Source organism: Engystomops pustulosus, chromosome 8 (assembly GCF_040894005.1).
Source record: "Engystomops pustulosus chromosome 8, aEngPut4.maternal, whole genome shotgun sequence".
Lineage (NCBI taxonomy): Eukaryota > Metazoa > Chordata > Amphibia > Anura > Leptodactylidae > Engystomops > Engystomops pustulosus.
In genome coordinates, this window is record NC_092418.1 from 9333871 (window position 1) to 9359104 (window position 25234).

General features: G+C 49.1%; 1 protein-coding gene across 3 annotated transcripts; it reads right to left on the reverse strand.

Annotated features, from left to right (window-relative positions):
* Positions 1 to 3995: 3995 nt before the first annotated feature.
* Positions 3996 to 21789, reverse strand: LOC140074601 (NFATC2-interacting protein-like). Of its 3 annotated transcripts, XM_072119614.1 has the most exons (10): positions 21698 to 21789; positions 16859 to 17011; positions 15177 to 15287; positions 14540 to 14627; positions 13609 to 13720; positions 13448 to 13531; positions 13204 to 13366; positions 12352 to 12496; positions 11701 to 11819; positions 3996 to 4468 (listed from the first exon to the last, which is right to left on the reverse strand). In XM_072119614.1, exons 1-10 carry the CDS (start codon positions 21776 to 21778, stop codon positions 4313 to 4315), a joined length of 1212 nt encoding a protein of 403 aa, XP_071975715.1. In that variant the 5' UTR covers positions 21779 to 21789; the 3' UTR covers positions 3996 to 4312. The 3 variants fall into 3 exon arrangements, with proteins under 3 accessions (XP_071975715.1, XP_071975717.1, XP_071975718.1); XM_072119616.1 differs by lacking the exons at positions 16859 to 17011; positions 21698 to 21789 and adding an exon at positions 15962 to 16079; XM_072119617.1 differs by lacking the exons at positions 16859 to 17011; positions 21698 to 21789 and adding an exon at positions 15751 to 15895.
* Between the last annotated feature and the right edge of the window lie 3445 nt (positions 21790 to 25234).

The following is a 25234-nucleotide window of genomic DNA, read 5'->3' on the forward strand; positions in this document are numbered from 1 at the left end:
GTCCATTGTCCTGTAATATTCATCCAGTTTGACTCATCATTAAGGAAATATTTCTTCCCAACACTCAACCTGGTGATCAGAATAAATGCCTAGATCGTTAATCCCAGAAATCCAACTATAACCCTACAATCTGAGCATTGGGGGGCCCCTCAGGACCCCCAGAGCGTTCACCATGACCACTTCTTCTAGCAGACGCTCCATGATCTCACTGCTCCTACAGCAAAGAACCTCCTTCTCTGTAGGAACCTTCTTCCCTCTAGATGTGGAGGACGGTCTCTTCTTCATGGATCATGGTGGAGCTTTCTGTGATATGACCCTTCATTTATTAATGAATTACTAATGATACTGGCTCCTCGGTGCCTGGTCCACGTGTCAGAGTCCCCTGATAATATACTGGCAGGTCACCATTAAGACAATTACCCAGAACAACCCCTTTAGTTTGAGCTGCTAATAATAAAACATTTGGACATTCAGGATTCTCACCAGTTGAGCTTTCATTTCATTACACCCTGCAGATGCTGGACCCCAAAACATTAAATTATTGTCTGCAAGTAGCTGATGATTCCATCCAATGGAAAGCAAAACGAGATTAAGATGCCACCAGAGCCGGGGAGTCCTCCAGCTACAGGCCGCGTCACCTCCATTCCAGCCTCCAGGTTACAGTACAACAAAGAGACCGAATCTCGGACATCCCCTTATGTTGAAGGCTTGAAGATAATATCCATAAATACGTAAAGTAGATGTCTCTTGCATTGACCTGTGAGATTTCTATGGCCCTGGAGAAGCGATTGGGCGCATAGACTTCAATGTGGTCTATAAGCGTGAGCTGCCACCTCCTGGATTACGTGACGAGTCCAGCTACTTATCTATTATAGATATAGATTGGGTGTAGGACACATTGTCCCTCATGGTTATTGTGTGTCCTGTTCACAGATGATGTCGGCAGCGTTGGATTATCTGAATGTGGAGAACATTACAAATTCTTCACTAACGTCCCCGCACCATCCTCTAAGACCCCACTGCTCAGTCATTGGGGCACATTCACTAAGAATGTAGGAAACTGCACTAAAAGTTCTCTGTCCATGTATAACGCCAATGTCTCTACTAAGCTGCAAGCTATTCCGCAGGAGGTCTCCCAACACACCACACGCCTGGAGGCCCGAGCAACCGAGCTGGAACATACCCGGCCTTACCACAGACTATAACCCAAGACCTGGTCAGTGAAAATAATAGAAGATGTGGAGAATCACTCCAGGCACAACAAATAAGAATAGTGGGCATCCCCAATCCTGTCCTCCAAGAGGAACTTGTATAAAAGTTGAACAAGCCCAACCCCAACAACAACTGCAATAGTCCCGATCCAAACTCTGACAAAATGGAGATCCTCGGCGCCTTTAATAGACCAAAGGTTAAACTGGACTCCATTAAATACTAATTGTATGACAGGACTATGAAAAGGAAGGCATTCCCCCAAATTTACACAGAACTCTATACACAGCAGGTGCACTTTGTATTGGCCTATCCTACGTACATACCACCCATGGAACCATGACCTCCCAAAGCTGCTGGACTCCTTCCAAGCTACTGTCGAAAACACCCATCACCTTCGAGAACCAACTCCTGCAAGATCACCAAATACTCACATTGCTCAGCACCCAAGGAACACAAATCTAGAAGAGCTCCTAGTTCCCGGCCCAACACGCTCCTCGGTTAGTCTTACAAGCCTTCCTGAGACTAATGTGACCCCCTGGGCTTATACCTTTGATGGCCTCGTCAACAGACACTTTGTTATATGTTATTTACAGAGACTCCTTGTCCGCTACATATGGCCCTCGAAATACTCTTTCTCCTGCCCAAAAGAAGAAAGTCCTAGAGTCTTTCTAGGTGGTGGGAGAGATTCGGTTCCTCTAGTAGACCGGCTACAGGTTCTGTTATATTTACTGCTGTTGGTAATAGTTAATAGGGGGGGGGGGGTGTTGGATAATCCACAACCACACTAGGAAGCAGCTAAAACTGCCCTAAGGGGCCATATAAAATTTTATATGATAAGCGTTGGGGCCAAGGTAGAGCCACATAGCAAAGTATTGCGACTTGGGTACACAACGTCCTTATCTCACCCTCTCTGACTAATAAAACAACCGGGCAAAGAGCCAAACAGGATTATGAGAAGGAGCAGTTTTATGGTACAAAGTTAGAGGCCAAATTACTGCGCAGGGCCCCTACAATGGCCCTGAAGGACCTCGCGGCCGCACTCCGAAACTATGACATAGATGAGGTTCTCAAACCTTTCGTTGGTCCCCTCTAGGACATAGATCCCCCTTCCACCTGTCTGGATCTCTGACTTGAAACTACTCAATTCCCTAATAACTATAGGTAGGTCATAGGTGTAAACGACACGGGTCCAAGTCTAGAAGGGGAACGAATTACACATAATGTCAATATGGCACAATAGAAAGGAGCCCCCCCCTCTCCACGGCCACTGATAAATGTGGACCTAAAATTCTTAGGCTCCAGGTGGGGCTACTTTTCCTAGCTACTAAATACCTACCTGGGACACTTACCGCTTCTAGTCTCCTCCATCAGGGCAAACCCTGAATCCTTACTTTGATGCTGGTCGAGGGAATAACTACCTAGACGCTGCGCTACCCCAGGTACAGACTCTCGTTTCTATTCCCACAATTATGTAAAGATATCGGGGATTGACTCTCTAGCGCATTATTCAAAGGGTGGAAAAAAGGACCTGGGTTTTTCCTGACCTTACACCCCTGATTCTGAATGGGCGGGCCCAAATCAGAGTAACGGTCATTCGCCATCGGTGGCTAGACATACACTTTCCATTTCTTCATGGTTTTACATCACAATGCACCTCACAGGTTGAAATGTAAGGAACCGATTATCAACCTGTATCACGGTATATGCAGGAGTGTCCCAGCCTTGAGCCTTTTGCCTCAGGCAGCAACTCCTGCAGCAAGATGGGAGGCAGCATCAGGGGTGCAGGGCCCTGCTACAAAACAGAACTTAACCATGGAGAGAGATGGTAAAATTAAGGAATGAGGTGATGATGGTGGTTATAGTAGTGACAGGGAGGCTAGTGAACCTTCTCTGGGGTCTCTCTCCTCTATAATTCCCCGGGTGCTTTGGGGGGGGGGGATGTCTGTCTCCTCCATAACTCCCCGAGTGGTGAGACTAGAGGCCTTTGCTTTGCCACCATTTTCAGGACTGTACGGCCTTTTGATCACTTGTTAAAAGATAAAATTATATGTTGCAAAAAGGTGGCCATTTAGACGCTATTTTCTGTTAATCTATTTTGATAAATCAGACATTTTGGGAGGCGGCGATACCTAACAGGTTCATGATTTTTACTCTTTATTTTTAGATCTGTAAAGGGGGATTTATTTATCAATTATTTTTTTTTACCATTTAGGTTACCTTAACATTAGTATGGCATTATATGGTGGATTTTACTAACCATCTGTTACAATGTGCTAGTGGCACATTGTAACAGATCATAAAGAACTGTACAGCCTCAGGTCTTACATAGTCACTGATCTAAGCCAAAATGGCGGTGTCCACGGGTGTTACCGGGGGGTGTTTCCTGCAATACGCAGCAAGCACCCACCTTGTATGGAGAAGGCCATGAACCCTCTACATACATACTCTACTGACATGTGACCGTACCAATATGTCACATGTCATTAAGGGGTTTAAATCTATTAAACCCTACTAAACCTATATAAATTTCATATTCCAGTCTTCATACTGACCCAAATAAAAAAGGGGAGGAGTCATTAAGAGCGCACATAACGCCATAACAGCAGAGCCCAGGAGAAAATGGTGCAAATGTGGTTTGGAATATTAAACACCGTCACCAAGTGAAATTTGTTACACAAAAAACGAGCCCTCGTACAGCTCCGCACATAGAAAGAAAAAAAAAAAGTGGCCCCAGGGGGAAGGGGTTAACCCCCAGATGACGACATGACAGACGGTCCAAGCCCTGCACCAACATTGACCAGAACCAAACCCGGCCCTTTATTTCTTACAAAATATTACACATTTATGAAAATCCTACATACAACGCAATGTAGAAAATGTAATTCTGCCTTGTGTGACCCCGAGCCGTCCTCATGGTCAGGGGCTTAGGGGTTCTAAAAGCAAAGTCCAAATACTTGTGGTTGCTGGAGGATCCAGTTCTCAGTACCCCGTGCGGTAGGTCCCATACATGTAGGTGACCGCGGTCTTAGAACGTGACCTCTCCATGGCACGCGGCCTCCATCTTGAATACGGCCCCTGGTCCGTGTATTACAGACGTGGCTCACGCCCACGCCTCTATGATGTCATCGCTCTCCAGGCCCAGCTCCTCGGGGGTGCTCCTCCCTTTTAGCTTCTGCCCTTCGAACATGAAGCAAACACTTTTGGAGAGGCCCATGGCGGCTTTGTACTGATCCATGAGAGACTGGAGGGGCTCCTTCTGCAGAGAAAAGAGGGATCCCCCTCAAAATCAATATATACCCCACAACAGTCCACAGCACAGATAGAAGGGCAATAAGACACAAGGGACAAGAGAAGGAAGTCCTAAGCTGTACACAAAATGTGGCTGCAATACCAACAACAGTCACTATACAATGTACAGCGCTGTGCCAGGAAAGGGATCCTCAAACAGATGATCTTTAGCGCCCCCCCCCCCCCCCCCCTTCACATCTGATACTGATCACATATTAAAGGGAACCTGGCACCAGTTGACACCCTTTTAGTAGTAAAAAAAAAAAATTTCCCCTCACATCCCATAACTCAACTTTTACATGGCATATAGTCATATGGAGCAGTGAGTCGGATTGGGCGGAGTCCTGCAGCTCCTCCCCACGTCCCGTGCCTCCTTAGTCAGCACTTCATGTCATGTGACCAGGGTGATGTCATCTAAGGTGCTTTACCCACTAACATTTGCATAGTCTGCCCCATGTATGTATCTGATCACATGAAACCACAGTACTCTCCTAGGATTCCTGCTCCTCCCCATCCTCCATGGAGGCTGCTGTAATTTCATGTGATCAGATACATACAGGGGGCAGATTATGCAAATGTTAATGACATCACCCTGGTCACATGACACGAAGTGTTGAATGGCGGGATAGAGCCAATCTATTTTAGCGAGCTAAACACGCCCCCTCCGACTCCTGCTAGATCTGGTTCCTGGTTTATGCCAGGGAAGATAAAGTTGATTTTATGGGGATGGGGAACAATTTATAGCTAAAAGGTAAGTAATAGGGATCTATGGGAACCTGTCACTAGCTGCATTTGTGAAAAAATGTGGCAACAGGTTTCCTTTAATAAATCTAACTTTCCCCTTTAAAGGCCATCTCCCACCCGGGTGAAGGATTGTAAACCAAGCACTGACATACTGGTGTGCTCCTCCTCTGAAACTGCCATTACTAGAGTCTCCAATGATCTCCTCACTGCTAAATCTAGAGGTGACTATTCTCTCCTGGTTCTTCTGGATCTCTCAGAGCGTTCGATACTGTGGACCACCAGCTCCTCCTCAGGGGCTTTGCTCCATTGGCCTGAAGGGCTCTGCACTCTCTTGGTTTTCTTCCTATCTCTCTGACCGCACTTTCAGTGTCTCCTTTTCTGGTTCTTTCTCTTCTAATCTTCCTCAGGTGTCAGGGTCCTCAGGGCTCAGTCCTAGGTCCTCTTCCTCTCAGTGTCGGGGTCCTCAGGGCTCAGTCCTAGGTCCTCTCCTCTCAGTGTCGGGGTCCTCAGGGCTCAGTCCTAGGTCCTCTTCCTCTCAGTGTCGGGGTCCTCAGAGCTCAGTCCTAGGTCCTCTTCCTCTCAGTGTCGGGGTCCTCAGGGCTCAGTCCTAGGTCCTCTTCCTCTCAGTGTCGGGGTCCTCAGGGCTCAGTCCTAGGTCCTCTTCCTCTCAGTGTCGGGGGTCCTCAGGGCTCAGTCCTAGGTCCTCTTCCTCTCCGTGTCGGGGTCCTCAGGGCTCAGTCCTAGGTCCTCTTCCTCTCAGTGTCGGGGGTCCTCAGGGCTCAGTCCTAGGTCCTCTTCCTCTCAGTGTCGGGGGTCCTCAGGGATCAGTCCTAGGTCCTCTTCCTCTGTGTCGGGGGTCCTCAGGGATCAGTCCTAGGTCCTCTCCTCTCAGTGTCGGGGTTCCTCAGGGATCAGTCCTAGGTCCTCTTCCTCTGTGTCGGGGGTCCTCAGGGCTCAGTCCTAGGTCCTCTTCCTCTCAGTGTCAGGGGTCCTCAGGGGTCAGTCCTAGGTCGTCTTCTCTTCTCTCTCTATACTGCCCCCATTGGACAAACCATCAGCAGATTTGGTTTCCAGTATGATCTCTGCTGATGACCCCCAGCTGTATACTTCTGCACCCCAGCCTTACTCCAGAACACTAGTGACTGTCTCTCTGCTGTCTCTAACATCATGTCCTCTCTCTTCCTGAAACTTAATCTAAGACTGAACTTGTCTTTCCACCATCCACTAACCGACCCACCCCCGACCTCTCCATCTCTGTCTGTGGGATCACTATAGCCCCGGGGCACAGGCCGCTGTCTTGGGGTTGTGCTGGACTTTGACCTCTACTTTGCACCGTATATTCATTCTCTTGCTGCATCTCAGAAACATCTCCAGAATCCGACCATTTCTGAAAACTGAAACCTCTAAAACACTAATTGTCGCTCTGATTCCCTCTCGTCTAGACTCCTGTAACTCCCTACTAATCGTCTTCCACTCGCTAAACTCTCTCCTCTACAATCTATTCTTCACGCAGCAGCCAGGCTCATCTATCAGACCAAACGCTACACAGATGCCTCCAATCTGTGCCAATCACTGCACTGGCTGCCCGTCTCCTTCCGAATACAGTTTACAATAATCACCCTCATCCACAAAGCTCTGCACAATGCTGCACCTCCCTATCTCTCATCTGTCTATCGCCCTTCCCGAGCTCTTCCATCTACCAGTGACATTAGTTCAAACCCCTCATGCACGTCTCCAGGACTTCTCCCGAGCTGCACCAAGTCTCTGGAATGTCCTTCCCCGGACTCTCAGACTAATTCCCAACACCCAAAGCTTCAGACCTGCTCTCATAATCTCTGCATGAAATGTCACCTCTCCCTTTACTAATCCATCCTCCCGTTTGTTGTCCGGCACCAGTAATATACCAAGCTCCCGGCTTCTCTGCAGTCACCTTGGACCTTGTATATAAGATGCAGCTGATGGCTGGTTCAACCTGCAGCATTTCTATTAAATGTTATATTAACCCTTTATAAAGAATGGCTGGACCATTATACAAGCTAGTGTGCCTCCTCTTCATCCTCAGACTGTAAGCTCTTGTGTCACCCCTCATCCTCATAGATTGTAAGCTCTTGTGTCACCCCTCATCCTCATAGACTGTAAGCTCTTGTGTCACCCCCTCATCCACATAGACTGTAAGCTCTTGTCACTCCCCTCATCCTCATAGACTGTAAGCTCTTGTGTCACCCCCTCATCCTCATAGACTGTAAGCTCTTGTGTCACCCCCTCATCCTCATAGACTGTAAGCTCTTGTGTCACCCCCTCATCCTCATAGACTGTAAGCTCTTGTGTCACCCCCTCATCCTCATAGACTGTAAGCTCTTGTCACTCCCCTCATCCTCATAGACTGTAAGCTCTTGTCACTCCCCTCATCCTCATAGACTGTAAGCTCTTGTGTCACCCCCTCATCCTCATAGACTGTAAGCTCTTGTGTCACCCCCTCATCCTCAGACTGTAAGCTCTTGTCACTCCCCCTCATCCTCAGACTGTAAGCTCTTGTCACTCCCCTCATCCTCATAGACTGTAAGCTCTTGTGTCACCCCCCTCATCCTCATAGACTGTAAGCTCTTGTGTCACCCCCTCATCCTCATAGACTGTAAGCTCTTGTCACTCCCTCATCCTCATAGATTGTAAGCTCTTGTGTCCCTCCTCATCCGCATAGACTGTAAGCTCTTGTGTCCCCCCTCATCCGCATAGACTGTAAGCTCTTGTGTCACCCCCTCATCCTCAGACTGTAAGCTCTTGTCACTCCCCTCATCCTCATAGACTGTAAGCTCTTGTGTCACCCCCCTCATCCTCATAGACTGTAAGCTCTTGTGTCACCCCCTCATCCTCATAGACTGTAAGCTCTTGTCACTCCCTCATCCTCATAGATTGTAAGCTCTTGTGTCCCTCCTCATCCGCATAGACTGTAAGCTCTTGTGTCCCCCCTCATCCGCATAGACTGTAAGCTCTTGTGTCACCCCCTCATCCTCATAGACTGTAAGCTCTTGTGTCCCCCCTCATCCTCATAGACTGTAAGCTCTTGTGTCACCCCCTCATCCTCATAGGCTGTAAGCTCTTGTGTCACCCCCTCATCCTCATAGACTGTAAGCTCTTGTCTCCTCCCTCATCCTCATAGACTGTAAGCTCTTGTGTCACCCCCTCATCCTCATAGACTGTAAGCTCTTGTCTCCTCCCTCATCCTCATAGACTGTAAGCTCTTGTGTCCCCCCTCATCCTCATAGACTGTAAGCTCCTGTGTCACCCCCTCATCCTCATAGACTGTAAGCTCTTGTGTCACCCCCTCATCCTCATAGACTGTAAGCTCTTGTGTCACCCCCTCATCCGCATAGACTGTAAGCACTTGTGTCACCCCCTCATCCTCATAGACTGTAAGCTCTTGTGTCACCCCCTCATCCTCATAGACTGTAAGCTCTTGTGTCTCCCCTCATCCTCAGACTGTAAGCTCTTGTGTCTCCCCTCATCCTCATAGACTGTAAGCTCTTGTGTCTCCCCTCATCCTCATAGACCAGTGATGGCAAACCTTTTAGAGCCTGAGTGCCCAAACTTCAACCAAAAGCCACTTATTTATTGCAAAGTGCAACACAGCAATTTAAGAAGTAATGTATTTCTCCTTGTTCATTGACAACTTTCAATCCTTCAGCCTCCCAAGTACACCAACACAGTTAAAAGGAGGAGGGAAAATTCATCTATCATTGTAGGAAGGTTCTGCAGGCAGATTCTTTGAGTTGTATCTGGTGAACTTCATTCTGGGGTGATGGCCTGGGTGCCCACAGAAAGGGCTCAGAGTGCCGCCTCTGGCACCCGTGCCATAGGTCCGCCACCCCTGTCAGACTGTAAGCTCTTGTGTCACCCCTCATCCTCATAGACTGTAATCTCGTGTCACCCCCTCATCCTCATAGACTGTAAGCTCTTGTGTCACCCCCTCATCCTCATAGACTGTAAGCTCTTGTGTCACCCCCTCATCCTCATAGACTGTAAGCTCTTGTGTCCCCTCCCTCATCCTCATAGACTGTAAGATCTTGTGTCACCCCCTCATCCTCATAGACTGTAAGCTCATGTGTCACCCCCTCATCCTCATAGACTGTAAGCTCTTGTGTCACCCCCTCATCCTCATAGACTGTAAGCTCTTGTGTCACCCCCTCATCCTCATAGACTGTAAGCTCTTGTGTCACCCCCTCATCCACATAGACTGTAAGCTCTTGTGTCACCCCCTCATCCACATAGACTGTAAGCTCTTGTGTCACCCCCTCATCCTCATAGACTGTAAGCTCTTGTGTCACCCCCTCATCCTCATAGACTGTAAGCTCTTGTGTCACCCCCTCATCCTCATAGACTGTAAGCTCTTGTGTCACCCCCTCATCCTCATAGACTGTAAGCTCTTGTGTCACCCCCTCATCCTCATAGACTGTAAGCTCCTGTGTCCCCTCCCTCATCCTCAGACTGTAAGCTCCTGTGTCCCCTCCCTCATCCTCATAGACTGTAAGATCTTGTGTCACCCCCTCATCCTCATAGACTGTAAGCTCTTGTCACTCCCCTCATCCTCAGACTGTAAGCTCTTGTGTCACCCCCTCATCCTCATAGACTGTAAGCTCATGTGTCACCCCCTCATCCTCATAGACTGTAAGCTCTTGTGTCCTCCCTCATCCGCATAGACTGTAAGCTCTTGTGTCCCTCCTCATCCGCATAGACTGTAAGCTCTTGTGTCCTCCCCCTCATCCTCATAGACTGTAAGCTCTTGTGTCACCCCCTCATCCTCATAGACTGTAAGCTCTTGTGTCACCCCCTCATCCTCATAGACTGTAAGCTCTTGTGTCACCCCCTCATCCTCATAGACTGTAAGCTCTTCTGCCCCCCTCATCCTCATAGACTGTAAGCTCTTGTGTCCCCCCCTCATCCTCATAGACTGTAAGCTCTTGTGTCCCCCTCATCCTCATAGACTGTAAGCTCTTGTGTCACCCCCTCATCCTCATAGACTGTAAGCTCTTGTGTCCCCCCCCTCAGCCTCATAGACTGTAAGCTCTTGTGTCACCTCCTCATCCTCATAGACTGTAAGCTCTTGTGTCTCCTCCTCATCCTCATAGACTGTAAGCTCAAGTGTCTCCCCTCTCATCCTCATAGACTGTAAGCTCTTGTGTCCCCCCTCATCCTCATAGACTGTAAGCTCTTGTGTCACCCCCTCATCCTCATAGACTGTAAGCTCTTGTGTCACCCCCTCATCCTCATAGACTGTAAGCTCTTGTGTCACCTACTCATCTTCATAGACTGTAAGCTCTTGTGTCACCCCCTCATCCTCATAGACTGTAAGCTCTTGTGTCACCTCCTCATCCTCATAGACTAAGCTCTTGTGTCACCCCCTCATCCTCATAGACTGTAAGCTCTTGTGTCACCCCTCATCCTCATAGACTGTAAGCTCTTGTGTCACCCCCTCATCCTCATAGACTGTAAGCTCTTGTGTCCCCCCCTCATCCTCATAGACTGTAAGCTCTTGTGTCACCCCCTCATCCTCATAGACTGTAAGCTCTTGTGTCACCTCCTCATCCTCATAGACTGTAAGCTCTTGTGTCACCCCCTCATCCTCATAGACTGTAAGCTCTTGTGTCACCCCCTCATCCTCATAGACTGTAAGCTCTTGTGTCCCCCCTCATCCTCATAGACTGTAAGCTCTTGTGTCACCCCCTCATCCTCATAGACTGTAAGCTCTTGTGTCACCCCCTCATCCTCATAGACTGTAAGCTCTTGTGTCACCCCCTCATCCTCATAGACTGTAAGCTCTTGTGTCACCCCCTCATCCTCATAGACTGTAAGCTCTTGTGTCCTCCCCCTCATCCTCATAGACTGTAAGCTCTTGTGTCCCCCCTCATCCTCATAGACTGTAAGCTCTTGTGTCACCCCCTCATCCTCATAGACTGTAAGCTCTTGTGTCCTCCCCCTCATCCTCATAGACTGTAAGCTCTTGTGTCACCCCCTCATCCTCATAGACTGTAAGCTCTTGTGTCACCCCCTCATCCTCATAGACTGTAAGCTCTTGTGTCCCTCCTCATCCTCATAGACTGTAAGCTCTTGTGTCACCCCCTCATCCTCAGACTGTAAGCTCTTGTGTCCTCCCCTCATCCTCATAGACTGTAAGCTCTTGTGTCACCCCCTCATCCTCATAGACTGTAAGCTCTTGTGTCACCCCCTCATCCTCATAGACTGTAAGCTCTTGTGTCACCCCCTCATCCTCATAGACTGTAAGCTCTTGGGTCACCCCCTCATCCTCATAGACTGTAAGCTCTTGTGTCACCCCCTCATCCTCATAGACTGTAAGCTCTTGTGTCACCCCCTCATCCTCATACTGTTTGTTGGGGTAAAATCTGGTAATAAAGGAAACATAACTGCCCCCTCCCCTATAATTACCCTCTATACATCTCTTACCGTCCCGATGCTGATGCTGAGGTGTGACTGCTTGTCCTTGCCCTGGACCTTCAGACAGACCTTCCCATCGGAATGATCCCCGGATCCCACATTCCTGGGGGCGGAGTGGACGACACAGTCTGGAAGGAGGAGACGAGAGCAGGTGAGACCCCGGAGTCATCAATAATCTCCAACACTGCAGCACAACAGAGAGTGCAGGACATCACAGAGCATCATGTACAATCATCAAGCGTCCACAAGTAACGCACCATCTCCTCGCCGCGCACCCTGACCTCCACCGCACAAGGCTGAGAGGTCAAGGGTCAGACATGAGGATACAGATCTGTACCAATACAAGTAGTACCAATACAAAAAATAGAAAAGGGACCCCGCAGGGGCCCCACAGCCCACACGCGGCCCTCCCCGCAGGGGCCCCACAGCCCACACGCGGCCCTCCCCGCAGGGGCCCCACAGCCCACACGCGGATATGTAATCGCTTTCTACTGATTGGACGTTTGTGAATAAAGGAGAAGTGGAATGAGAAAGGATTCTGTGTCGTGATTGGTGGATATAATGGTTAGTATAGAGCAGCGAGGGGCTTTATAGACCCCTATACACACTACAGAGACCTCCACCACCACCACCCGGCTCCTGCCTCCTCCTCTGACTCACCGATGATGTCGGCCACCGTGAGGTTCAGGGATTGTGGCGTCTCCTTGGTGTCGAGCTCCTCGTCTCCGCGCAGCAGTAAGACCTGAGAGGAGGCCACCTCCAGCCGGGAGGCCACAGACTCCACCAACCTCTGCAGGGAGTCCGTCTGAAGACACAAGACGAGTTAGGAAGAGCCGGTAATGACTCCCCTGCCGCCCCCCACATAGTCACATGCTCCACAACCTAACCCTACAAGAAGGATTGCTGCACCTCCTGACACAGGGCCAGCAGAGGAAGGGAACCCGTCCTTTCTAGAATTCTCACTTTTTACCTATTAAAGTCTCCTCCAAAATCCTGTGACATTGAGCAGAAAAGAGTCAGATTTAAGATGAGTTAAGTTTAGGAGGCTGCAAGTGGAGAGTCACTTTACACATCTCTATCTTTAGCTCTATAGCACCTAGAAACATGGTGCTGGTGTCATATTAACGATAAGAATCTTATCTTTCATGTCACTAAATTTGTAGTTCTGTGATCTTCAGACACAGGCAGACAACAGCCAAAGATATAGCTGAGAAATAAAAACTACCCGTTTCTCTAACCACGATCCTGATGTAATCTGAAAGATGAGATTCTTATCTTTAATATGACACCATGTTTCTAGGTGCAATGCAAGAGAAGAAAGGGGCATCAAATGACACTCTCCCTGCAGCATCTAAACCTGACTCGTCTCAGGTAAACATGACTCTTCTCTGATTATTGTCATAACAATGAGAGCATTTTTTAAAAATAGTTAAATGAGGGGGGCAGATAGTTCAGTGGGGCAATATCTGGTGACAGGTTCCCTCTCATCCCATTACAGCACAATCATCTCACCGGTCGGATGTTTATCCTGAAGATTTTCCCCCTGCGCCGCACTTTGATGGTGACCTCTGGTGGTGGGCTGCTCCCCAGCACTATCAGGTCGTTGTCATCGTTTGCAGAGTTATGTGATGGAGACAGGAAGGTGCCCAGGTCCTGTAGACGCGCTTCCATCGCCCTGGTAAGAGAAGACGTGTGCACGTTACACGCAGGGTCCTGCACAGAGCTCAGGCACAGCAGGGTCAGGCTGAGGACTCACCGGATTTTCCGATTCACTCCTCCTCTTCTTTTCCTCACCGGAGTGTTTGGGGAGGGCGGCGGAGACGGAGAAGAGTCTCGTAATCTGTAAAATGGAGTCAGGTGCGTCAGGGCCAGGTAGAGGGGGAGGGGCAGTTTTGGGCAGGGGGAGGGGCCTGTTACCTTTCACATGGGGCGTTCCTATTGTTCTCTACATCTTCAGAGTCGGAGAGGTCGTACGTGGGAACCGCGGGTTGTACAGGCGGAGGCTCCACGGGGGCTTCACTCTCCAGGTCTGACGAGACACAAAGTGACCGGACTCATGTGTGGAAGCTTCCGGGGAAACGACTCCCTACCCCCTCCTGTCACCAGGGTGGTCTCACCTACCCCCTCCTGTCACCAGGGTGGTCTCACCTACCCCCTCCTGTCACCAGGGTGGTCTCACCTACCCCCTCCTGTCACCAGGGTGGTCTCACCTACCCCCTCCTGTCACCAGGGTGGTCTCACCTACCCCCTCCTGTCACCAGGGTGGTCTCACCTACCCCCTCCTGTCACCAGGGTGGTCTCACCTACCCCCTCCTGTCACCAGGGTGGTCTCACCTACCCCCTCCTGTCACCAGGGTGGTCTCACCTACCCCCTCCTGTCACCAGGGTGGTCTCACCTACCCCCTCCTGTCACCAGGGTGGTCTCACCTACCCCCTCCTGTCACCAGGGTGGTCTCACCTACCCCCTCCTGTCACCAGGGTGGTCTCACCTACCCCCTCCTGTCACCAGGGTGGTCTCACCTACCCCCTCCTGTCACCAGGGTGGTCTCACCTACCCCCTCCTGTCACCAGGGTGGTCTCACCTACCCCCTCCTGTCACCAGGGTGGTCTCACCTACCCCCTCCTGTCACCAGGGTGGTCTCACCTACCCCCTCCTGTCACCAGGGTGGTCTCACCTACCCCCTCCTGTCACCAGGGTGGTCTCACCTACCCCCTCCTGTCACCAGGGTGGTCTCACCTACCCCCTCCTGTCACCAGGGTGGTCTCACCTACCCCACCCCCCCGGGTGGTCTCACCTACCCCACCCCCCCGGGTGGTCTCACCTACCCCACCCCCCGGGTGGTCTCACCTTCATAGCCCTGCTTCTTCTGTAGCTCCTTCTCCATCTGGGCCAAAGCACTGAGGTTATCGGGCATCAGCTTTAGGGAACTATTCACCTGCACGGACGATACAGAAGTGTGAACGCAGCCCAAGCACACAGCCCCCGTCCCCTCCCCCGTCCTGGACACACAGCCCCCGTCCCCTCCCCCGTCCTAGACGCACAGCCCCCGTTCCCCTCCCCCGGGACTCGCCCGTCCAAGACGCACAGCCCCCGTTCCCCTCCCCCGGGACTCGCCCGTCCAAGACGCACAGCCCCCGTTCCCCTCCCCCGGGACTCGCCCGTCCAAGACGCACAGCCCCCGTTCCCCTCCCCCGGGACTCGCCCGTCCAAGACGCACAGCCCCCGTTCCCCTCCCCCGGGACTCGCCCGTCCAAGACGCACAGCCCCCGTTCCCCTCCCCCATACTAGACGCACAGCCCCCATCCCCTCCCCCAGGACTCCCCTGTACTAGACACACAGCCCCTGTCCCCTCCCCTAGGACTCCCCTGTACTACACGCACAGCCCCTGTCCCCCAGGACTCCCCTGTACTAGACACTCTGCCCCTCCCACAGGACTCCTCCGTGGGGTCTCCCGGCTTCATTGTACCCTCCATGTCTTTCCTACCTTGTTGGAGTAGACTGAGGCCATGATGGGTGCGGTGCCCTGGAGGATCCGGCGACGTTTGGGCCTTTGTGGATTCACCACCACCACGTCACTGTCACTGCTGTCATCGCTCTGCAGAACAAAGTAATAATAATAATAATCCTTTATATAGCGCACACAGATTCCGCAGCGCTGCACAGAGTTTGTTACATCAGTCCCTGTCCCCAATGGGGCTCACAATCTAATCACCTGCCAGTATGTTATGGAGTGTGGGAGGAAACCGGAGGACCCGGAGTAAAACCCACACAAACACAGAGACGTACAAACTCTATGCAGACGTTGACCCTGAGACTTGAGGCCAGGTCCCCAGCGCTGCAATGCTGTAGTGCTACCCACTGAGCCCCCGTGCTGCAAGGCTGTAGTGCTAACCACTGAGCCGTGGCATGATGGCAGTGACTTCACATCCGCCGAGTCCCCCGACTTCATTGTAAAGAGCGAAGGGTAAAAAAAATGTCGCAACATCAGTGAAGTTTTAGTCAAAAGTCCCAAAGTTACAAGATTTCCAAAAATAACCAGAACTACAGAGAACACGGACCATAACAGCTCCTGCAGTCCGTATACAGAAGCGTCTGCAGTCCGTATATACAGCTACAGACTGAAACTACAAGTCCCAGCAGCCCTCAGATCCCACACACAGGAAGGACTGACACCAGGGGCCCCGGGAGCTGAGGGCCACACACAGCCGGTGATACAGAGCTCAGGCTCAGAGCTGCCCCCATGGTTGTCCTTCTGTACACAACACTCACCCTGTCCCCACAAACATCCGCCATTGCGTCTTATTCTGCCTATTCCCGCGTACTACTCGCTGATTGGCTGAGCCCGCTGTCAGTCACGTGGAATCCATCAGTACAAGGACAGGATAGGCTGCGCGCCTCTGACCACGCCCCTATGCGGTACAAAGCATGCCGGGATTTGTAGTCTTTGAGCACAGGAAGCAGCGTGGAAGAGATAGCGGACTATGGGGAGGAGGGAGAGGAAGGGTTAATGGGGGCAGTAATAGGGGGCATGTTATACCTCGCACTACTCAGAGCAGGGACACTGTAACAACCCCTCAGCTCTGATAATGTGCAGTGTTTCTAGTCACTGCGCCTCAGGCACAGATCAGGGATATGAGCTGCCATTCAGTTTCCATTACTAATGGGGGCTTGTGTTTTGCGGGAGGGGGCAGGTGCTGCATTGCTGTTCCTTTTGGGGTTAAACATCACATTAATCGCTGTGTTGACCCTTCCTGGGAGGGGAAAGTAATTTAATTTCCAGGTAACAGAAGTTTTGTGACGGTTTTTATGTTCAATATTTTTTTATTTTTTGTGATATTGTAGAATACAGACCCCCCGTATCCGCTCAGCAGCCATGTAATGACATTAGAGCCCTGCAGAGGGCGCCCATTACCTCCACTACCCCCCAGATGCCTTGGGTTTTAGGAACCACAGCATCTGAGGAGTGAATTCTGCAGGATCGGAGTTTCTCGGACCCGGTAAATATCCTGATTCCTGAGCCGCACAGGGGAGACAAACAGGATAGATGGCGGCTGGGTCACCCATTACATGTAGTATGAGGGGAGTTACCCTTTAACCCGGAGATCCCCCTGTTGTGAGTGACTTCCACCCCCTGTTCATTATCATCAGTGATCTGCATTTACCTACCGCCTCGTACCTGGGAGGAGGAGGAGGAGAGGCCCGTGTGTCACTGCAGGCGTCCGACCGCTCAGGATCCTGCACCTCCACCAGAAGGTCCACAGCATTATCCACCAGCACATCCCCCGCCACAGCCGACTGCTCAACGGGTTTTCTGTGGATCTGTAAGTAATGTCATGTATGTACACAGTGACTGCACCAGCAGCAGAATAGTGAGTGCAGCTCTGGGGTATAATACAGGATGTAACTCAGGATCAGTACAGGATAAGTAATGTCATGTATGTACACAGTGACTGCACCAGCAGCAGAATAGTGAGTGCAGCTTTGGAGTATAATACAGGATGTAACTCAGGATCAGTACAGGATAAGTAATGTCATGTATGTACGCAGTGACTGCAGCAGCAGCAGAATAGTGAGTGCAGCTCTGGGGTATAATACAGGATGTAACTCAGGATCAGTACAGGATAAGTAATGTCATGTATGTACACAGTGACTGCACCAGCAGCAGAATAGTGAGTGCAGCTCTGGAGTATAATACAGGATGTAACTCAGGATCAGTACAGGATAAGTAATGTCATGTATGTACACAGTGACTGCACCAGCAGCAGAATAGTGAGTGCAGCTCTGGGGTATAATACAGGATGTAACTCAGGATCAGTACAGGATAAGTAATGTCATTTATGTACACAGTGACTGCACCAGCAGCAGAATAGTGAGTGCAGCTCTGGAGTATAATACAGGCTGTAACTCAGGATCAGTACAGGATAAGTAATGTCATGTATGTACACAGTGACTGTACCTGCAGCAGAATAGTGAGTGCAGCTCTGGAGTATAATACAGGATGTAACTCAGGATCAGTACAGGATAAGTAATGTCATGTATGTACACAGTGACTGCACCAGCAGCAGAATAGTGAGTGCAGCTCTGGAGTATAATACAGGATGTAACTCAGGATCAGTACAGGATAAGTAACATCATGTATGTACACTGTGACTGCACCAGCAGCAGAATAGTGAGTGCAGCTCTGGAGTATAATACAGGATGTAACTCAGGATCAGTACATGATAAGTAATGTTATGTATGTACACAGTGATTGCACCTGCAGCAGAATAGTGAGTGCAGCTCTGGAGTATAATACAGGATGTAACTCAGGATCAGTACAGGATAAGTAATGTCATGTATGTACACAGTGACTGCACCAGCAGCAGAATAGTGAGTGCAGCTCTGGAGTATAATACAGGATGTAACTCAGGATCAGTACAGGATAAGTAATGTCATGTATGTACACAGTGACTGCACCAGCAGCAGAATAGTGAGTGCAGCTCTGGTGTATAATACAGGATGTAACTCAGGATCAGTACAGGATAAGTAATGTCATGTATGTACACAGTGACTGCACCAGCAGCAGAATAGTGAGTGCAGCTCTGGAGTATAATACAGGATGTAACTCAGGATCAGTACAGGATAAGTAATGTCATGTATGTACACAGTGACTGCACCAGCAGCAGAATAGTGAGTGCAGCTCTGGAGTATAATACAGGATGTAACTCAGGATCAGTACAGGATAAATAATGTCATGTATGTACAGTGACTGCACCAGCAGCAGAATAGTGAGTGCAGCTCTGGTGTATAATACAGGATGTAACTCAGGATCAGTACAGGATAAGTAATGTCATGTATGTACACAGTGACTGCACCAGCAGCAGAATAGTGAGTGCAGCTCTGGAGTATAATACAGGATGTAACTCAGGATCAGTACAGGATAAATAATGTCATGTATGTACAGTGACTGCACCAGCAGCAGAATAGTGAGTGCAGCTCTGGTGTATAATACAGGATGTAACTCAGGATCAGTACAGGATAAGTAATGTCATGTATGTACACAGTGACTGCACCAGCAGCAGAATAGTGAGTGCAGCTCTGGGGTATAATACAGGATGTAACTCAGGATCAGTACAGGATAAGTAATGTCATGTATGTACACAGTGACTGCACCAGCAGCAGAATAGTGAGTGCAGCTCTGGAGTATAATACAGGATGTAACTCAGGATCAGTACAGGATAAGTAATGTCATGTATGTACACAGTGACTGCACCAGCAGCAGCAGAATAGTGAGTGCAGCTCTGGGGTATAATACAGGATGTAACTCAGGATCAGTACAGGATAAGTAATGTCATGTATGTACACAGTGACTGCACCAGCAGCAGAATAGTGAGTGCAGCTCTGGAGTATAATACAGGATGTAACTCAGGATCAGTACAGGATAAGTAATGTCATGTATGTACACAGTGACTACACCAGCAGCAGAATAGTGAGTGCAGCTCTGGGGTATAATACAGGATGTAACTCAGGATCAGTACAGGATAAGTAATGTCATGTATGTACAGTGACTGCACCAGCAGCAGAATAGTGAGTGCAGCTCTGGGATATAATACAGGATGTAACTCAGGATCAGTACAGGATAAGTAATGTCATGTATGTACACAGTGACTGCACCAGCAGCAGAATAGTGAGTGCAGCTCTGGGGTATAATACAGGATGTAACTCAGGATCAGTACAGGATAAGTAATGTCATGTATGTACACAGTGACTGCACCAGCAGCAGAATAGTGAGTGCAGCTCTGGAGTATAATACAGGATGTAACTCAGGATCAGTACAGGATAAGTAATGTCATGTATGTACACAGTGACTGCACCAGCAGCAGCAGAATAGTGAGTGCAGCTCTGGGGTATAATACAGGATGTAACTCAGGATCAGTACAGGATAAGTAATGTCATGTATGTACACAGTGACTGCACCAGCAGCAGAATAGTGAGTGCAGCTCTGGAGTATAATACAGGATGTAACTCAGGATCAGTACAGGATAAGTAATGTCATGTATGTACACAGTGACTACACCAGCAGCAGAATAGTGAGTGCAGCTCTGGAGTATAATACAGGATGTAACTCAGGATCAGTACAGGATAAGTAATGTCATGTATGTACACAGTGACTGCACCAGCAGCAGAATAGTGAGTGCAGCTCTGGAGTATAATACAGGATGTAACTCATGATCAGTACAGGATAAGTAATGTCATGTATGTACAGTGACTGCACCAGCAGCAGAATAGTGAGTGCAGCTCTGGGGTATAATACAGGATGTAACTCAGAATCAGTACAGGATAAGTAATGTCATGTATGTACACAGTGACTGCACCAGCAGCAGAATAGTGAGTGCAGCTCTGGGGTATAATACAGGATGTAACTCAGGATCAGTACAGGATAAGTAATGTCATGTATGTACACAGTGACTGCACCAGCAGCAGAATAGTGAGTGCAGCTCTGGGGTATAATACAGGATGTAACTCAGGATCAGTACAGGATAAGTAATGTCATGTATGTACACAGTGACTGCACCAGCAGCAGAATAGTGAGTGCAGCTCTGGAGTATAATACAGGATGTAACTCAGGATCAGTACAGGATAAGTAATGTCATGTATGTACACAGTGACTGCACCAGCAGCAGCAGAATAGTGAGTGCAGCTCTGGGGTATAATACAGGATGTAACTCAGGATCAGTACAGGATAAGTAATGTCATGTATGTACACAGTGACTGCACCAGCAGCAGAATAGTGAGTGCAGCTCTGGAGTATAATACAGGATGTAACTCAGGATCAGTACAGGATAAGTAATGTCATGTATGTACACAGTGACTACACCAGCAGCAGAATAGTGAGTGCAGCTCTGGGGTATAATACAGGATGTAACTCAGGATCAGTACAGGATAAGTAATGTCATGTATGTACAGTGACTGCACCAGCAGCAGAATAGTGAGTGCAGCTCTGGGATATAATACAGGATGTAACTCAGGATCAGTACAGGATAAGTAATGTCATGTATGTACACAGTGACTGCACCAGCAGCAGAATAGTGAGTGCAGCTCTGGGGTATAATACAGGATGTAACTCAGGATCAGTACAGGATAAGTAATGTCATGTATGTACACAGTGACTGCACCAGCAGCAGAATAGTGAGTGCAGCTCTGGAGTATAATACAGGATGTAACTCAGGATCAGTACAGGATAAGTAATGTCATGTATGTACACAGTGACTGCACCAGCAGCAGCAGAATAGTGAGTGCAGCTCTGGGGTATAATACAGGATGTAACTCAGGATCAGTACAGGATAAGTAATGTCATGTATGTACACAGTGACTGCACCAGCAGCAGAATAGTGAGTGCAGCTCTGGAGTATAATACAGGATGTAACTCAGGATCAGTACAGGATAAGTAATGTCATGTATGTACACAGTGACTACACCAGCAGCAGAATAGTGAGTGCAGCTCTGGAGTATAATACAGGATGTAACTCATGATCAGTACAGGATAAGTAATGTCATGTATGTACAGTGACTGCACCAGCAGCAGAATAGTGAGTGCAGCTCTGGGGTATAATACAGGATGTAACTCAGAATCAGTACAGGATAAGTAATGTCATGTATGTACACAGTGACTGCACCAGCAGCAGAATAGTGAGTGCAGCTCTGGGGTATAATACAGGATGTAACTCAGGATCAGTACAGGATAAGTAATGTCATGTATGTACACAGTGACTGCACCAGCAGCAGAATAGTGAGTGCAGCTCTGGGGTATAATACAGGATGTAACTCAGGATCAGTACAGGATAAGTAATGTCATGTATGTACACAGTGACTGCACCAGCAGCAGAATAGTGAGTGCAGCTCTGGGGTATAATACAGGATGTAACTCAGGATCAGTACAGGATAAGTAATGTCATGTATGTACACAGTGACTGCACCAGCAGCAGAATAGTGAGTGCAGCTCTGGGGTATATAGCACATACTCACCGTCTTCTGTCTTCTCCTTTTCACCATCTTTCCTTCTCCTTTGTGCTGATTCTGCTTTATATAAATTACTAATTGCCTCATTAATTAGGATGCCTGTCTCTGATTGGCTGGTGCTGGGGGTGGAGCATCACTGGGTGGTAAAGTGCAGACCAGGATCAGCTGGAGTGGAGTAATATGTGTAGTGAAGTGAGGTTTGTGGTAGGTTGAGTAGGGGCGCGGTCACATGATGCGTCACGGTTTTGGATGCATTTCAAAGGCTTCAGCTTTGATCACATGATGTTACATTGTATGTAAATAATACAAGACGACGGATACTTGTCAGCGGTCTCGCATATTCCTGCAGGATTGTTTTTTATGGGATGAAGTGTATTTTTGAGGATTACATTGTAGCGGGACGCGATTCCGGATAGATGTGCGCGGGGCAGGAGGAGGAGCCACAAGCTAATAATAATAATAACACAGGAAGGGTCCGCTTCCTTCTACCGAGAATTTCTGCAGAACTGAGATAAAGGTGAAGGAGAAAGATCAAGAAATCCTCCAAGATGACAACCCTCATCATCCTCCTGATCCTCATCACCTGCATCTGCAAAGGTAACAATGGCGGCGCATGGGTGACAATCTATTACTCTCTGTTATCAGCCATTACACCCCGGGGAGAGGAGACTGTACAGGGGGATACAATCTATTACTCTCTGTTATCAGCCATTACATCCCGGGGAGAGGAGACTGTACAGGGGGATACAATCTATTACTCTCTGTTATCAGCCTTTACACCCCGGGGAGAGGAGACTGTACAGGGGGGATACAATCTATTACTCTCTGTTATCAGCCATTACACCCCGGGGAGAGGAGACTGTACAGGGGGGATACAATCTATTACTCTCTGTTATCAGCCATTACATCCCGGGGAGAGGAGACTGTACAGGGGGATACACTCTATTACTCTCTGTTATCAGCCATTACATCCCGGGGAGAGGAGACTGTACAGGGGGGATACAATCTATTACTCTCTGTTATCAGCCTTTACACCCCGGGGAGAGGAGACTGTACAGGGGGATACAATCTATTACTCTCTGTTATCAGCCTTTACACCCCGGGGAGAGGAGACTGTACAGGGGGATACAATCTATTACTCTCTGTTATCAGCCTTTACACCCCGGGGAGAGGAGACTGTACAGGGGGATACAATCTATTACTCTCTGTTATCAGCCTTTACACCCCGGGGAGAGGAGACTGTACAGGGGGGATACAATCTATTACTCTCTGTTATCAGCCATTACATCCCGGGGAGAGGAGACTGTACAGGGGGGATACAATCTATTACTCTCTGTTATCAGCCATTATACCCCGGGGAGAGGAGACTGTACAGGGGGGATACAATCTATTACTCTCTGTTATCAGCCATTACACCCCGGGGAGAGGAGACTGTACAGGGGGGGATACAATCTATTACTCTCTGTTATCAGCCATTACATCCCGGGGAGAGGAGACTGTACAGGGGGGATACAATCTATTACTCTCTGTTATCAGCCATTACACCCCGGGGAGAGGAGACTGTACAGGGGGGGATACAATCTATTACTCTCTGTTATCAGCCATTACATCCCGGGGAGAGGAGACTGTACAGGGGGGATACAATCTATTACTCTCTGTTATCAGCCATTACATCCCGGGGAGAGGAGACTGTACAGGGGGGGATACAATCTATTACTCTCTGTTATCAGCCATTACATCCCGGGGAGAGGAGACTGTACAGGGGGGATACAATCTATTACTCTCTGTTATCAGCCATTACACTCCGGGGAGAGGAGACTGTACAGGAGGATACAATCTATTACTCTCTGTTATCAGCCATTACACCCCGGGGAGAGGAGACTGTACAGGGGGGATACAATCTATTACTCTCTGTTATCAGCCATTACATCCCGGGGAGAGGAGACTGTACAGGGGGGGATACAATCTATTACTCTCTGTTATCAGCCATTACATCCCGGGGAGAGGAGACTGTACAGGGGGGGATACAATCTATTACTCTCTGTTATCAGCCATTACACCCCGGGGAGAGGAGACTGTACAGGGGGGGGATACAATCTATTACTCTCTGTTATCAGCCATTACACCCCGGGGAGAGGAGACTGTACAGGGGGGATACAATCTATTACTCTCTGTTATCAGCCATTACATCCCGGGGAGAGGAGACTGTACAGGGGGGGGGGGGGATACAATCTATTACTCTCTGTTATCAGCCATTACATCCCGGGGAGAGGAGACTGTACAGGGGGGGATACAATCTATTACTCTCTGTTATCAGCCATTACATCCCGGGGAGAGGAGACTGTACAGGGGGGATACAATCTATTACTCTGTTATCAGCCATTACATCCCGGGGAGAGGAGACTGTACAGGGGGATACAATCTATTACTCTCTGTTATCAGCCATTACACCCCGGGAAGAGGAGACTGTACAGGGGGGGATACAATCTATTACTCTCTGTTATCAGCCATTACACCCCGGGGAGAGGAGACTGTACAGGGGGGGGGGGGGGATACAATCTATTACTCTCTGTTATCAGCCATTATACCCCGGGGAGAGGAGACTGTACAGGGGGGGATACAATCTATTACTCTCTGTTATCAGCCATTACATCCCGGGGAGAGGAGACTGTACAGGGGGATACAATCTATTACTCTCTGTTATCAGCCATTACATCCCGGGGAGAGGAGACTGTACAGGGGGGATACAATCTATTACTCTCTGTTATCAGCCTTTACACCCCGGGGAGAGGAGACTGTACAGGGGGGGATACAATCTATTACTCTCTGTTATCAGCCATTACATCCCGGGGAGAGGAGACTGTACAGGGGGGGATACAATCTATTACTCTCTGTTATCAGCCATTACATCCCGGGGAGAGGAGACTGTACAGGGGGGATACAATCTATTACTCTCTGTTATCAGCCATTACATCCCGGGGAGAGGAGACTGTACAGGGGGGGATACAATCTATTACTCTCTGTTATCAGCCATTACATCCCGGGGAGAGGAGACTGTACAGGGGGGGATACAATCTATTACTCTCTGTTATCAGCCATTACACCCCGGGGGAGAGGAGACTGTACAGGCGGATACAATCTATTACTCTCTGTTATCAGCCATTACACCCCGGGGAGAGGAGACTGTACAGGGGGGGGATACAATCTATTACTCTCTGTTATCAGCCATTACATCCCGGGGAGAGGAGACTGTACAGGGGAAGATACAATCTATTACTCTCTGTTATCAGCCATTACATCCCGGGGAGAGGAGACTGTACTGGGGGGGATACAATCTATTACTCTCTGTTATCAGCCATTACACCCCGGGGAGAGGAGACTGTACAGGGGGGGGATACAATCTATTACTCTGTTATCAGCCATTACATCCCGGGGAGAGGAGACTGTACAGGGGGGGGATACAATCTATTACTCTCTGTTATCAGCCATTACACCCTGGGGAGAGGAGACTGTACAGGGGGGGATACAATCTATTACTCTCTG

Excerpts from the sequence above, each read along its gene's own strand:
- LOC140074601 (XM_072119614.1), bottom strand. The coding sequence starts at position 21,778 with ATGAGGCAATTAGTAATTTATATAAAGCAGAATCAGCACAAAGGAGAA. Across the intron at positions 15,288-16,858 it reads CTCCTCCCAGGTACGAGGCG|AGCGATGACAGCAGTGACAG; the intron begins GTAGGTAAATGC and ends TTTGTTCTGCAG. Across the intron at positions 14,628-15,176 it reads CCTCAGTCTACTCCAACAAG|GTGAATAGTTCCCTAAAGCT; the intron begins GTAGGAAAGACA and ends TCGTCCGTGCAG.